The sequence below is a fragment of the Penicillium daleae genome, assembly GCF_028827525.1.
Source record: "Penicillium daleae strain IBT 16125 chromosome Unknown utg000005l_segment0_segment0, whole genome shotgun sequence".
Taxonomy (NCBI): Eukaryota; Fungi; Ascomycota; class Eurotiomycetes; order Eurotiales; family Aspergillaceae; genus Penicillium; species Penicillium daleae.
The window spans coordinates 4,613,198-4,626,548 of NW_026623153.1; the positions used below are offsets into that span (position 1 = coordinate 4,613,198).

The window sequence follows — 13,351 nt, forward strand, 5'->3', positions numbered from 1 at the left end:
ATGAGCTGTCATGTTCTCCACCTTTGAGAACTCGCGTTTCTAGGATCAGTGGACCATATGTCTGAGATGATCCACCGGGATCATTCAACAGGAATTCCCTGGTTTGAGGATAATATTTCAATGAGAGGGACTCACAGATTAGAAGCTGATGTTTACAACAGTACTAATTGGATCTTACATGCCTTAAATAACCTTGCTGCAAATTACGTTTCATCAAGTCTTGTTCATCGCAGACATTCTGAATTAGCTGGGCGGCTTTAGCGCTAGATATTCTCTATACAGTGGTTCGGGTCCCTTTGCGGAGCGGCATATACTGACATATCGGAGTATTTATATCCAAGAAAAACGTAGGGGCGTTCGAAAGTAAATCTGACTAAGAAGTGACCTCAGAATCTATCTATAGAAGTAAGTGCCAAGGGGAATAGTGGATCCATAGGTATAGAAAAGACCCTGCGACAAAAAGAATAAGTGTTCATGTCTTGGCGTGACGCCGAGATACTGATACATGTCAAAGTTTGTCGTCATCCTTTCTTGGATCTTTCTTGGATCTTTCTTGGATCTTCTGATTTCTTATGCTCTATTTCTACACCGTTGTGGGAGATGCTTGAAGAGATAGTTATAGTTCCTCGATAATGTCTAGTCTTGCTCACACTCATACTCATACTCAGGGCAATTTCGGGGATTGTGAATCCATCAGTCCTGTCTAGCTGGAGCAAGCGCAACCTTGCCCACAATAGCATCAATTTCTGCCATGACCTCCGGTGTTAACTTTTCGAGTACCTGCAGTGCTTTCACGTTCTCAACGATTTGTTGCGGGTTCGATGCACCTGTGATCACCGAAGAAACGTGCTCATTTTTGATACACCAAGCTAGTGCTAACTGCGACTGCGTGATCCCGAGTTGATCGGCAATAGGCTGAGATGGAAATAATACGTTAGTCTCCTGAATCATTCTAGATCAAGGAATGAAATCTCGTCGGCGGTGAGAGTATGTTACAGAGACAGCTCTGCTACCACGAACGGTCAAACGCTCGCATCAACACATACCTTGAGCTTGATCACTTTGGCAATCGTCTGTCTCCATTCATCATTACCGTACATCGAATTTCTCACCATATTGCTAAATTTGTCGTTGCTTTCGGCAAAGCGTGATCCTGGGGGAGGTTGATCAGGCGAGTCGTTGTACTTGCCGCTAAGCAAACCCATCTTGATGGGGCTAAAGACGGTCAGGCCGAGGCCAAACCGGCTGTAAAGGCGCTGATATTCTCCCTCAACCCGCTCTCGCGCCAGCAGATTGTATTGTGGCTGCTCAACCACTGGGGGGATCAGGCGCAGCTCACGGGCGATGCCACAGGCCTCGGCAATTTCGTCTGCCGACCACTCAGATGTTCCCCAGTAAAAGGCCCAGCCACGCTCAATGACGTGGTTGAAGGCCCGTACCGTCTCCTCCATGGGAGTAAGCCGGTCGGGCCGGTGGGCGTAGACGATATCGACGTATTCGAGGTTTAGACGCTTCAGGGATGAGCAGAGACCCTCGACGATGTGCTTGCGTGAGAGCCCATGGTTATTGACGAGCACCTCGCCATTGGCACCGCCCCAGTTGAGTTTTGTGCTCACGACAATGTCGTTACGTTTCCACTTGAGCTCCTTAATTGCCTGGCCCATGACGATCTCGGACTGGCCATCTGCGTAGCTGTACCACTGTCAGTTGACCCTTGACATAAGACTCACGATTAAACTCACCTCTCAGCGGTGTCGAAAAAGTTAATACCGCAGTCGTAGGCCTGCTTCATACACGCAATGGTTTTTTCTATTCTAGTGAGTTTTGGAGGTTTGGCGCATCATGGGAATGAAGATTCAAACGAACCATTGTCAACGTGCCCTCCAAATCTAAGACATTCTCATCAGCACTTTGAAGATTACAGGGAGCATCAATCCAGCTTCAACATACGTGAGCCATCCTCCGAGGCCTAGAACCGAGACATGGAGCCCCGAATTTCCCAGCCTGCGGTATTGCATACCCGTGTTCCTAGGTTCAGACCACGCCATATCTGTTTGAGACTCGCTACTGGTAAATAATGATAATAAAGAGATAGTTGAGTACTTTGCTAGGCGAAGCTCTGGAACGACAGTGGAATTGAAGAGGGAAAGGAAAAGGAAAAAGGAAAAAGGGCGACCTCCAGACCTTCAATCGAGACCCCAAACGATTGGTTAAAAAAGGTAAGGTCTGACCGGCCTAAAGCGGTTAGCCCAATGCGGTACCCGGTGAAATTCTCGGAGTCGCGGGGTAATCGTCATAGATTTCCATGATCGGAAGCATGTTATTAGTACTTTTTAGGAAGATTGTTGTAGCTATACAATTTTCTCAACGTGCGGAGCTGGCGGTGTCCAGACCAACTGCGAAATTGTATCAACTTATCGAAGATCCGCTGTCAATTAAAAGGAGCCATGGAGATGGCAGAGGCCCTCGTTGGCTCCGACAAACAGCGGGATAATTGCCTTTTTTCAGCTATTTTGGAGAGATGTCCCTTATACCCGAGGATAGAGGAAGTCGGTGTGAAATCATAGGAGATGTTCGTTAAGATATTATAATCGGGTCCTGTTTGAAATCCCTAAATTTTAGCCCCCACGTAAGACAGTCTTAACAATCTCATACAAATCGCAGTGAGGACGTCTCGCAAAGAAAGCTACGCAGGCGAATCTAAAACTACAGAGGAGAAAATGAAGATGGCGAACTAAGGCTTTGATGTTTCTGTAGAGACCAATGGATCCGACAAAACTTGAGGCCGCTCCATGGTTTTGTATACGACCCATCTACCCTCGTTCCTATCAGGGTTATGCCGTTCACGATACCTTTGCACGATCCCATGCCGTCGCCAGATTGCCCCGGGCATTGAAGATGCTCTCGTAAGTCTGTGGCTGGGTATTGTATGCCTCATCCGTGGCCTTGACTACCAGCACGGCCTCAGAAACAGTCTTGCCATCATCGGGCACCTGCCCCTTATACCTCCAATGCCTCCAGCACCATGCCTTACTCCCACTCACTTTAGCCTCAGCATCTAACAGCTCAGCCTCGTGCCATGTCCTGCCCCCATCCATACTGACATCGACACGGATAATCTCGCGTCCCCCGCCCGAGTACGCATAGCCTTCTGCGCAGATGGACTCCACCTCGCCCCTCTCGCCTCTGGTTGGTTCGACGTGTGTAATTGCTGAAGTGACAGGCATCTCTTGTATGGAGCGAGCGCTTTGCCAGTTCGGATTCTTGATGTCACTGGGGCAGAAGCTCTTATAGTCACGCTGCTGCCACTGGGTGGGCGACTCGTCCGGAGATATTGAGATGTGGGAAAGCCACTTGACACTACGTGCTGCTACCGTGCCCGGGACGATGACTCGCACGGGATAACCGTGGTCTCGCGGCAGCTCGGCGCCGTTCATGTCAAATGCTAAGAGCACATCCCCCCAAGGGTCGAGGGCCTTCCGGATAGGGATGGACGCTCCGTACGCCTCCATGGCTGAGAAGTGGACATGTTGAGCATCGGTTGGCAGCTCCTCGATATTGAGACCAGCATCGGCGAGAACATCAACAAGCCTGACTCCCTCCCACTCAGCAGTGGAAATAGCACCGGCCCTCCACTGCAGGCCGTTTGTCGGCCCCGCACCCTCCGTCATGGACTTGCGGCGATTCCCGGCACACTGCAGTGTAGCCGTTACCTTATGTGTTTGAAACCTCTCCTTGAGTTCCTTGACAGTGTATTTCCTCTCGCTCCCATCAGTCAGTTCGATGGTGACCTTGTGTTGCTCTCCATCTACGGCGGGAACCCAGAAATGGTTTCGGACATAGAATAGCTCGTTCCTGGTAATGAACTCTCTGAGCCCTAACTCGGGCGTCTCTGCGTTTCTTGGACGAGGCGTTAGGGTCACGAGTCGCGCATCACGTCCCGGGTCATGTTGGAAAGGGTCCACGATGGCGTCGTGGGGTACCCGACCATCCTTCAAATCAGCATCGTCTATCTCGCCAATCTTATACTGCTCCAAGATTTCGTAGACGTCTGGCCGTTTATGAATCGTAAAGATGTCCCAGTACGGCTCCAGGCTACCTCCCGAGGCGGCTAAAATGACTTCGCCTCCGGGATGAGCCTCGATCCAATCGGTAATGTCGTAGACCGAAGTTCCCCCTAATAACCCAGGGGTTCTTGGATGACCTGTCGTGCTGTTTGACTTCAGCGAGGCGGAAGGTTCTGATCTTGGTTGCCTTGACCTTCCCGTGACTGTTGTCGTAGGAGTCGTCAGTCAACAATTGCAGCGACCCGGCAGCGACCCCAACAGCGATGGCACTTCTGCTCGCGAGAGCGGCCCACGATATACTGGTCTTGGGATTATTGTGTGCATGATGCGAATAGGATCTGATTTGAAGGTGCGTTGGCAATGGTAGTCGACGAGCATGTCTCGCATGCTGGGCATGGGCGATCCAGCAGCTGCTGTCTAGACATGCCAGCAGTCGGCCGGAGATCGTGTATTTCAGCGACATGATCATGACCGTCCGTGGGAAATTGCAATATCGTCAGCTCTCAGCTGTAGCATCTGTAGCATCTCCTTGAAGTGTCCAAGAAGATGTCCAGCCACCGGCCACATTCCCGAGGCCTATTCGTCTCCATAGATGCTTTCCCCCGTAGATTGGAGCTCGCACCCCCGACATCATTCCAGCTCGGGGAGTACCCCAGATACTCACGTGAACGGGCAATGAGGTTGGCCCGCTGTTGACGTGGAGAGGTTATCCGGCACTAAGCTACGCTAGCCGACGCTAGTGGGTACTGTTTCCTTACTGTTCCCCCCCCTGGGATTATGGGCGGAGGCAGTCGGAATTCCTGCTTAGTGGATCATGCTGCGCACCAATAATATCAATCAGTCTGAATTGCTATTGCCCCTAGCTGGCAATTTATGTGGGCAAAATAATGACTAATCTTGGCGGATATACAGTATCTCCTTTCTCCGAGTATCCACCAATCCTACTGCTCCGTCAGAGGCTCTGACCGGAGAAATTATCGGCGGCCATATTGTAGCACTCCACATCACCAGAACGAGTTCGCACCCGCTGTACCCAACTAAATGATGTCCTTGCGAATTCATGCATTTGGAAAGACATTTCGGAGAAAACATCGGTCAACTCGTGATAGTATGCTTCATTCCGGCGATTTAGGGCTAGCCACTTGGTGGGGATTCCGGGTTGACCCCCCTCTGCCCTAACGACCACGCTTCCTGTTTAAGATTGTTAGTTTGCTTTGTGCCTGTACGCTGCAAAGGACCACAATTATTGAAGAATTTTGCTGGCCCATTAATCTGTCCCACGTTCGAAGAAATCATGTCACCGCATCATGTCCAAGATCTCCTAACCGAGTCACGACGGGCTAGGTGGAAGGAGGCCTCGGTATACCAGACATGGCCTGCGTCCTTCAAGGACTCGACGGGGTCGGGGACCGGGGATTTGAAGGGTGTCATTTCCAAAGTTGACTACCTAAAGAAGCTGGGCGTCGATGTCATCTGGTTATCACCCATCTTCGAAAGCCCTCAAGTCGATATGGTGAGTTTCATATACTCTCGTTAGACAGGCACACGATCGTGGAGCAAGTTGCAAGTTGTTTATCATAGTTAGTTCCCTATCATGTGGTCATCAACTGATGCAAATATCCCATCCCCAGGGGTACGATATTAGTAATTACCGCGTGATTGATCCACGGTATGGCTCTATTGAGGACGTTGATGTGTCGAGGGACAGGCTGCACGAACGAGGCATGAAGCTCGTCATGGATCTTGTCATGAATCATACCAGCGACCAGCATGAATGGTTCAAACAGTCGCGGAGTTCTCGCAAGGACAAATATCGCGATTGGTACATCTGGAAGCCTCCCCGGTTTGATGCTCAGGGCAACCGACTACCACCTAACAATTGGCAGAGCCATTTTCAAGGTACGTCGAATTTCATCTTAAAGATCTACTGGCCACAAAGCGGAATGCAGAATTTACGTTCATCGTAATACATAGGAAATGCGTGGGAATGGGATGAATGTACAGGAGAGTACTATCTCCACCTCTATGGCAAGGAACAGCCAGATCTGAATTGGGAAAACCCTGCGGTTCGCCACGAAGTGCATGAGACGATGCGGTTCTGGCTTGACCGTGGCATCGACGGTTTCCGCTTTGACGTCATCAACTTCGTCAGCAAAGGCCATGATTTCCCAGATTCATCCGGCGATTTTTTCCCGGGATCTGAGTTCTATGCCGCTGGACCTCGACTCCACGAGTACCTGCAGGAGCTTGGGAGAATCCTTCAAGAGTATGACGCCTTCAGTGTAGGCGAGATGCCATGCGTTCATGACACGAAAGAGATTATCAAGAGCGTCCAGGAAAACCGAGGCGAGTTCAACATGATTTTTCATTTTGAGCTGTGAGTGCTATCAAACCCCTACTTAATTTCCTTAAGATGACATCGGTGCGGGGTCATTTTCGTATTTATTTTGCGGCAACCTCAAATTGCTAATTGGCATAGAATGGACATCGATCATGGATCAGAGGGGAAGTTCTTCCCTGGCAAATGGTCACTATCGGAGCTCAAGCGCACGGTCAACAAGTGGCAGCAATTCATGTACCATAACAATGGCTGGAACGCCCTGTACTTAGAGAACCACGACCAACCGCGAGCCGTGAGCCGCTTTGCCAATGACAGCCCCGAATATCGCGTGCAGAGCGCCAAGATGATTGCGGTCTTTCTCGGACTACAGGCCGGCACCCCTTTCGTCTACCAGGGCCAAGAGCTTGGCATGCACAATGTGCCTAATGATTGGCTCATGGAGGAATACAAGGATATCGACTGCTTGAATCGCTGGAGGTTCGTGTCTGAGCCAAGACTATGCTGCCAGTTGTATTGAAGTAGCGGCTGACTCCCCAAGCAGGTATCATGGCCAAAATGCCGACCTCGAAACGCGGGAAATATTCCGACAGGAATATCAGAAAAAGTCTCGCGACAATGCACGCACCCCCATGCAGTGGGATTCCAGCAAGCATGCTGGGTTTACCTCTGCTGAAAAGCCTTGGATGACAGTCAACCCCAGCTACACCGTCGTCAATGCCGCCGCCCAGCTTGATGACCCCAACTCGGTCTTTAACTGCTGGCGGGCGGTTCTGGAGGCGAGGAAGAGGTACAAGGATATTGTCGTGTACGGACGCTTCGACCTTGTAGACGAGAATAATGACAAGATCTTTGCGTACTCACGAACATCACCAGATGGTCGGGTCTTGGTGGTGTGCAACTTTTCAGCTGAGACGGTTGAATGGGTTAGTATCTCGGCTACCGTCCAAGAGGTGATTGTGACGACGACTGGCCGACCTCGAGAGGGTCTCCAGAGGGGTGAGATACAGTTGGATCCCTTTGAAGCCATTGCTTTGTTGGTAACGGAATAGACAAGTCACATTCTCAAGCTACCACAAAACGAAGACTCCCGATTTATAGTACATGGTTTCACATTTTAAAAGTCATGCCAAACGCTGACCTGAGTCGTTAAATCAATGGCTTTACTCTCGTGTGCGTCCCATAGTCTACGCAGCTGCCGCGTCAGAAAACTGCGAATCCAAGCTCTCAACAGAATCCCACATTGCGTTACTGGCAAAAAGCAATTCCATAGTCCCCGTAGGTTCCATATTGTTGAATGATCCTTGTAATATCTGGCTCTGGTTGAAGAGCTCTTGGTTGGAGCAGAGCAGTGTATCGGGGATGTTGTCGTCCCAGGCCACTACTTGTATTGTCGAGACAATGTCAGTGATATCCTGTGGGAATCCTTGGCCTTCAGTATTCGCCTGCCCCTCATGACCCTCGACGGATCTCAATGGTGGCGATTTGGGTAGATGCAAGGTCCTGGGCTGTTGACTGGAATCAACTATTCTTTCCCCCGAAAGTGGCTTGTAGGACAGGCCATTATCAGATATTTCATAGATGCGCGGGCTAGGGCGAAGCAGGGCATCTGAGATGCGAGCATGCAGTAGTGGCAAAAGAATCTTGTTGCCGCCACGGCACGAGGCCAGCTTGCTCTGCAGCCGGAGGAGGATTTCCCTGGGGATATCGAGCGAGACTGGCTGGCCATTGAACTCGGTGGTAACCGAATCTATCACGCCCTTTGCAATCTCGTAAATCTTGTACTCCTATATAGCCGAAAAACATGTATGTGCGCCCCCAATTAGTTATTTGATACTCGTTCTCGTCTCAATTTTACAGGTCTTGCTTCCTTACCATAGCGGGTCCGTGGGCTTCTATCGCAGAGCTAGGAAGGTGAGACATGTTTTCGAGGAACTCCTTGGCAATCTGGATCGGGTGTGAGAGTGAGGTCATGTGCTGCTGTGACGAGCCAAGTGTCGATTTGCGGCCGATCGATGCCCTCCATAAGATGACCTGCATCCACTGGGTCGTGACGCAGATATCTGCCGTTTGGATGTCGTTGGTCTCCCGCGATTGAATCGAGGCCTCTCGCAGCTGATGTTGGAGGAGACTGAAACTGTTACGGTTGAGGGCGTGCATGTTCTCGTAAGGGGGGAGTTGAATCTCGTCTGAGGTATGTAGGATATCAAAAGCTCCCGATTGGTCGAACATCAAGAAGAGACTTACGAGCTTCTTGAACGCAGGTAGGACATGAGTCTCGTCGTCGGCTTCGTCGAGGTTGATGAAGCGGGGGTTGTACCGCAGCACGACGGGCAATTTATGAAGCATCGCCACCCCTCTAAGCAAGAAAAATGATAGTAGTCAGAAAGGTAGATCCACAAAAGACAGATGGTTGAAGGAAATTTAACTAGATAGTGAGACACATTGTAGTGGGTTAGTGAAATGTGGTTCGAGCTTACCTTTCGGTGACAAACAGCAGGGACAAGATCCTCTGCCGCATCTGCTGATCGCGGGTCGTCAATGAAGAATAAGTCTCCTCTCGGTGCAAGCCCATAATCTGGGCAATGGTAATAGCCTCCCGGAGGTAAAGCAAGGACCTTGACCCCCCCGGCGACCGATTCTCATGATAGACGTGTAAAAAGAAGGACACGCGCAGGGCATTGATATTCATGGTGGAATCTTGTCCATCTTTCCGGAGCAGGGCATTGGCTCGTTGGCACTCGGCCTCCATCGAGGCTCCAGTTGCCATATCCCCGTTCTCAGGGCTATCTAGCTTAAGCTGGGCGATGGTCGCGGCCCCGATGGCATTCGCAAGGGCATAGGCGTCCATGTTCTCGGGATCGCGGTGAAGGTATCCCATAACCTCTTCGACGTCAACGATGGGCCAGACTGGAAATAACCGTAGTCGGTAGACACAAAGCCGCAGAACCAGAGACGATGTCGATGTCCGGCTGCGCTCATCGCTGCTTGGTTTGTTAGAATAGTTTCTTCTTCTTTTTGTCGTTTTCGTCCTTATTCCTCCTCTTTCACTCTGCGCCGCAGCACGCTTAGTTCATGGCATATGAGAGGACGTTACCCACCTAGTATGACTCGTTGAGATGATAGGAATTGAACCAGGGGTAATGACTTGATCGACATCGTTGGACGCGGGCGGTGTACTCGACAACCTCTCTGATGGTGTCTGGCCTATTCGCATCCCGCTAGGACTCCCTGCACTATCGTGCCAGCCATGATCATGCTGCTGCTGAGTCGCAGTGATCCGCCGGATCGTCTTAGCTCGTAAGCCTCTGGGGCCTCGCACCAATGGACGTTTGTTGAAGGTACACGCGATGCCAGCAGTCACACAACCCGAACATGGCGACTCACTCGAGCACTTGACCTTGCGAAGCTTGCAAGCGTCGCAGGCCCATTTACCTATTTTTCTCGTAGGTTGCGGCATTGTCCTTCTAGCTGCATGCGGGGAAGGGCCTGATTATTGGAGTGTACGGAGATGTAGGCTAGAAGAGCCGGCGGTGCTAGCACAATTACGGTTTAGCCTCGTTCTACTATTGAACATTTGAACGCGGGGAAGTGGCGACCTATCAACCCCCTTTACCAGGACGCCAGGCCTGCGCGGCTCCTGATTTTCTAGTATTAAAGGGGTTTAAATGGTGATTTTCTAAACGGAGACATTTTCGGGTACAAGAGGATCACACATGCCACTAGCAGTGATACCAACCATTGCAGAATACAGAAGCCATGGTAACTCAATTCGAATTGGCGTCTTGGACAAGTCAATATACAAAAGGAAATAAAGAGCCCTGCCCTGATACACCTACCAGTAGACTCGCTATCTAAAGTTGCCGATTTCAATACTTCAAGGAGACCCTAAACCAACAAAACCCATTCGTGTAACATAGTCGTGATTTCCCTGTCTTATCTGCTGCAATATCCTCCATAGTCGCTATTCTCTAATATGAGAAACGGAAGTCCAATCTTTTATTTCCTTCACTCTCCCGAGCTGGAATATCATTCTGGTACGCCGTCTGCTGGTCCACCGTCATGGCTTTCCACACTACATCCTTCTTCCGGTTCAGATGCCGTAGAAACTCACGCTGAATGATAACGACAACCAGGGTCAAGATGCAGATAGCGAGTAGCACAGCGTTGCCGCGATGGTAGTATGGCGCGTCATCGGCTCGGTAGATCTGGGAGCCGAGGAGGGAGCCGACTTGGACAATGACATTGTAGGTGGCGGCCGTGATAGCCCTCTTTTTGACGTCAAAACTGTTCTCAGAGATCCAGGAGGATACGATAGGGTGGAAGTACGGATCTGTATTTTATTTGTCTCGGTCAGCTGGTGCTCGGGCTGAAAGACCAGAGAGATAGAGCTACTGGTTGGAGGGCTGGGATCCAGAAACAAACATACAACCAGAGATGAGCGTCACCAGCGTAAAGCGAGACCAGTCCCGACCGCCGTTAGGCAGCGCCATGAGAGCGATGAGAAGGGGCATGACCCAAAAATTTCCAAAGAAGATATGAAAAGCCCGATCATTGAAATAGTTGCTGCTGAAGGCTATGGCAAGCATGGTGAAGATCTGTAGGACCGCTGACGGGACCGTCAGCATGTTGGAGTCAAAGGTCGAGAAGCCAATGCGCTTTAGCGTGAGGGTGAGGTAGCCCTGGACGGGTGTTGCAGGAATGTAGGCGACCAGGCCGATGAAGTAGAGACCCCACATAGACTTATCCAGCCAAGCCTCCTTGATGTTGCTCCAGTGAACCGGTTCTTTGAGGGCCGTCAGTCCCTTGGCCGGGTCGTCGCGAAGAATACGCTAGATGCAAATGCCGTCGGACTATTTATACCAAGTGGATATCCTGAGATAGTTGCAGTGAGGTAAACAAGAGACTTACATTGACCATGATAGCCTCTTCTCGTTCCGTGTACCAAGGCTTACGCCAGAGAATGCCCTTGGTCTGGGTCGGGCTGGCAGGAAGCCATATAAAGGCCTGTGGTGCATGGTATGAGTGATATGTTGTAAATTCATAATGTCGTTGGCACAAATAAGACTTACCACCAATGCAATCATGCATGTAAGGACGCCTTCCAAAAGGAACAACCAGAACCACCCCGTGTGGCCCCCGATGCCCCTCATCTTGAGGATCCCTGCCGCAAGGAGCGCTGAGATGACGCGAGCAACATTCAGAGTTGACCAGAAAACGGCCAGCCGGGTTGAGAGCTCCTTAGACGTGTAAAAGTATGTTGAGAACAGGATGACTCCTGGGAGCTCGGCCTTCATTAGAATCTTTCGCTTTAAGTGTTCTCACGGTGTTCACCATACCTGGAATAAATCCTCCCTCAAAGAGGCCAATGAGAGCGCGGGTAATGTAGAAGCTGGCGCGGTTCGTCATCCATGCCTGGGCCCATGCTTTTACTTGAATGTTAGCAAGTGACGTCTCGTCCTATGCGCTTCGGAAGGAAATGGACATACAAACGATACCCCACAGAAACATCATCGTCGGCAAGACTTTTTTGAACCCAAGCCTCTTCGTAATCATCTGGACAGGGAACTCAGCCGCCAGAAAACAAACGAGCTGGATCGTGGTTCCCTGTTTTGCAGGGATTAGCATTTCATTTCCGCGGGTAGGAAACCCCTCTTACATTGTTGTAATCATTGCTCGTAAGTTTCAAGTCCGTAAGCAGATCATCGGCGAGAGCATTGGATAGGTTTCCTCGATCTAGCTGGAGGCCGAAGAACTAGATTTACCAAAACATTCCGTGACTTGGCGCTACATATGTGCCATTAGGCCGAGGGAAAAGAACAGCACCCGGAAATGAGCAACGCCGACAACCTTACCATGATGCATATGCAGGAGAGAAGGTAGAAATCCGTCTTCTGGACCACTTTGCGCTCTTCATCGGCTGTCCAGGTCAAGTCGGGATCCCACCAGTGGCGGCCCTCGTACGACTCGTGCGGAGGGAGCCGATCGGATAGCCTCTCCCGACCAATCTGTACCAGCGAGACCTGGGAGACGCGTGCAACCGAGGTCTTGTCCATGTCGACGTGCTTCGTGAGATTTCGCAACATGCCCTGATTGCCACACTTAGGAGAGGCTTCAAGCGGTTGGCGAGCAACGCTTCGCGATTTAGATGGGTGAAGACCGAGAGTGAATTTTGATACTAGTGAGTTGGTCGATCACGCCAGTCTCCCCGTGGGGATCTCGGAGCATTAATGGGAGTTGAGTTGACATTCATGGGAGTCTAAGGGATGCGGTGTATCCACTTCTCGCGTTTCCCCCATGTTCATCACCTCAGGTATATCCGGGGCCCCAACGACCGCTACTCTCTGGAGTATGTCAAATAACCCTTCTGCTTTACCAACAATACGGCCGCTCGGGCATTGTTGGTCTAGACGAGCGTAATTCAAAAAACCCAGGACATAAGGGGTATTCATTTTGCATTATCCTTCGAAGCAAATGCAAAAAAATAACCACCAAGGGCTTCCATTCTCATAATTCCATTGGCCACTTCTTGTCAGATCAGATATTATTAATATGATCTGAGTCACGTGCACTCCAGTACCGGATCCAGTGTGGTATTTGCATTACCATTTGTAAATTACCACTGGCCTCATCCCGAAGTTCCTTCCGCTACATTCAGACGATGTCCCTCTCCAGCCAAGACCCCACGGAGTGAAGGGGACTCCACTTCCCAACTCCGAGAATTTCTCCGCCGCAATGCAATTGGTCTCCCACGTCTTCTGGCAGACATCGGGGAAGAAGGATTCCAGGCCATGAGTCGTTTCCTCTGTCAGAATTCGCTTGCATCTGTGGGTTTGGGAGGCTTCAACTTGGTTGATAAATGCATAGCTCCCAAGCCATAGAGACAGAAAGGTGTCACGCACAATAACTCTACTATCATACAGTTCCCTTCGAGTTTTATTACACC

The 13,351-nt window shown here is 50.5% G+C and overlaps 5 protein-coding genes across 5 annotated transcripts; 1 reads left to right on the forward strand and 4 right to left on the reverse strand.

The window, feature by feature from the left end:
* Positions 1-693: 693 nt before the first annotated feature.
* N7458_005832 (uncharacterized protein) lies at positions 694-2,117 on the reverse strand (the record flags this gene model as incomplete). The annotated part of the gene is made up of 5 exons (XM_056909214.1): positions 694-915; positions 1,047-1,692; positions 1,743-1,809; positions 1,867-1,889; positions 1,951-2,117. Coding segments are annotated over 5 exons (1,125 nt in total), but the record flags the coding sequence as incomplete, so codon positions are not given.
* A 726-nt stretch (positions 2,118-2,843) lies between these two features.
* On the reverse strand, positions 2,844-4,530 carry N7458_005833 (Sulfite oxidase; the record flags this gene model as incomplete). The annotated part of the gene is given in 2 exon segments (XM_056909215.1): positions 2,844-4,194; positions 4,205-4,530. 2 exon segments carry the CDS (start codon positions 4,528-4,530, stop codon positions 2,844-2,846), a joined length of 1,677 nt encoding a protein of 558 aa, XP_056767833.1.
* An 831-nt stretch (positions 4,531-5,361) lies between these two features.
* Positions 5,362-7,457, forward strand: N7458_005834 (glycoside hydrolase family 13 protein; the record flags this gene model as incomplete). Its single annotated transcript, XM_056909216.1, has 5 exons — positions 5,362-5,580; positions 5,699-5,966; positions 6,042-6,444; positions 6,547-6,885; positions 6,950-7,457. 5 exons carry the CDS (start codon positions 5,362-5,364, stop codon positions 7,455-7,457), a joined length of 1,737 nt encoding a protein of 578 aa, XP_056767834.1.
* Positions 7,458-7,592: 135 nt separating this feature from the next.
* N7458_005835 (fungal specific transcription factor domain-containing protein) lies at positions 7,593-9,622 on the reverse strand (the record flags this gene model as incomplete). Its single annotated transcript, XM_056909217.1, has 4 exons — positions 7,593-8,192; positions 8,281-8,764; positions 8,886-9,389; positions 9,507-9,622. The coding sequence occupies 4 exons, from the start codon at positions 9,620-9,622 to the stop codon at positions 7,593-7,595; spliced, it is 1,704 nt and encodes a 567-aa protein (XP_056767835.1).
* A 754-nt stretch (positions 9,623-10,376) lies between these two features.
* On the reverse strand, positions 10,377-12,491 carry N7458_005836 (putative MFS transporter; the record flags this gene model as incomplete). The annotated part of the gene is made up of 8 exons (XM_056909218.1): positions 10,377-10,738; positions 10,835-11,237; positions 11,317-11,412; positions 11,478-11,683; positions 11,745-11,837; positions 11,895-12,012; positions 12,065-12,160; positions 12,261-12,491. The coding sequence occupies 8 exons, from the start codon at positions 12,489-12,491 to the stop codon at positions 10,377-10,379; spliced, it is 1,605 nt and encodes a 534-aa protein (XP_056767836.1).
* Between the last annotated feature and the right edge of the window lie 860 nt (positions 12,492-13,351).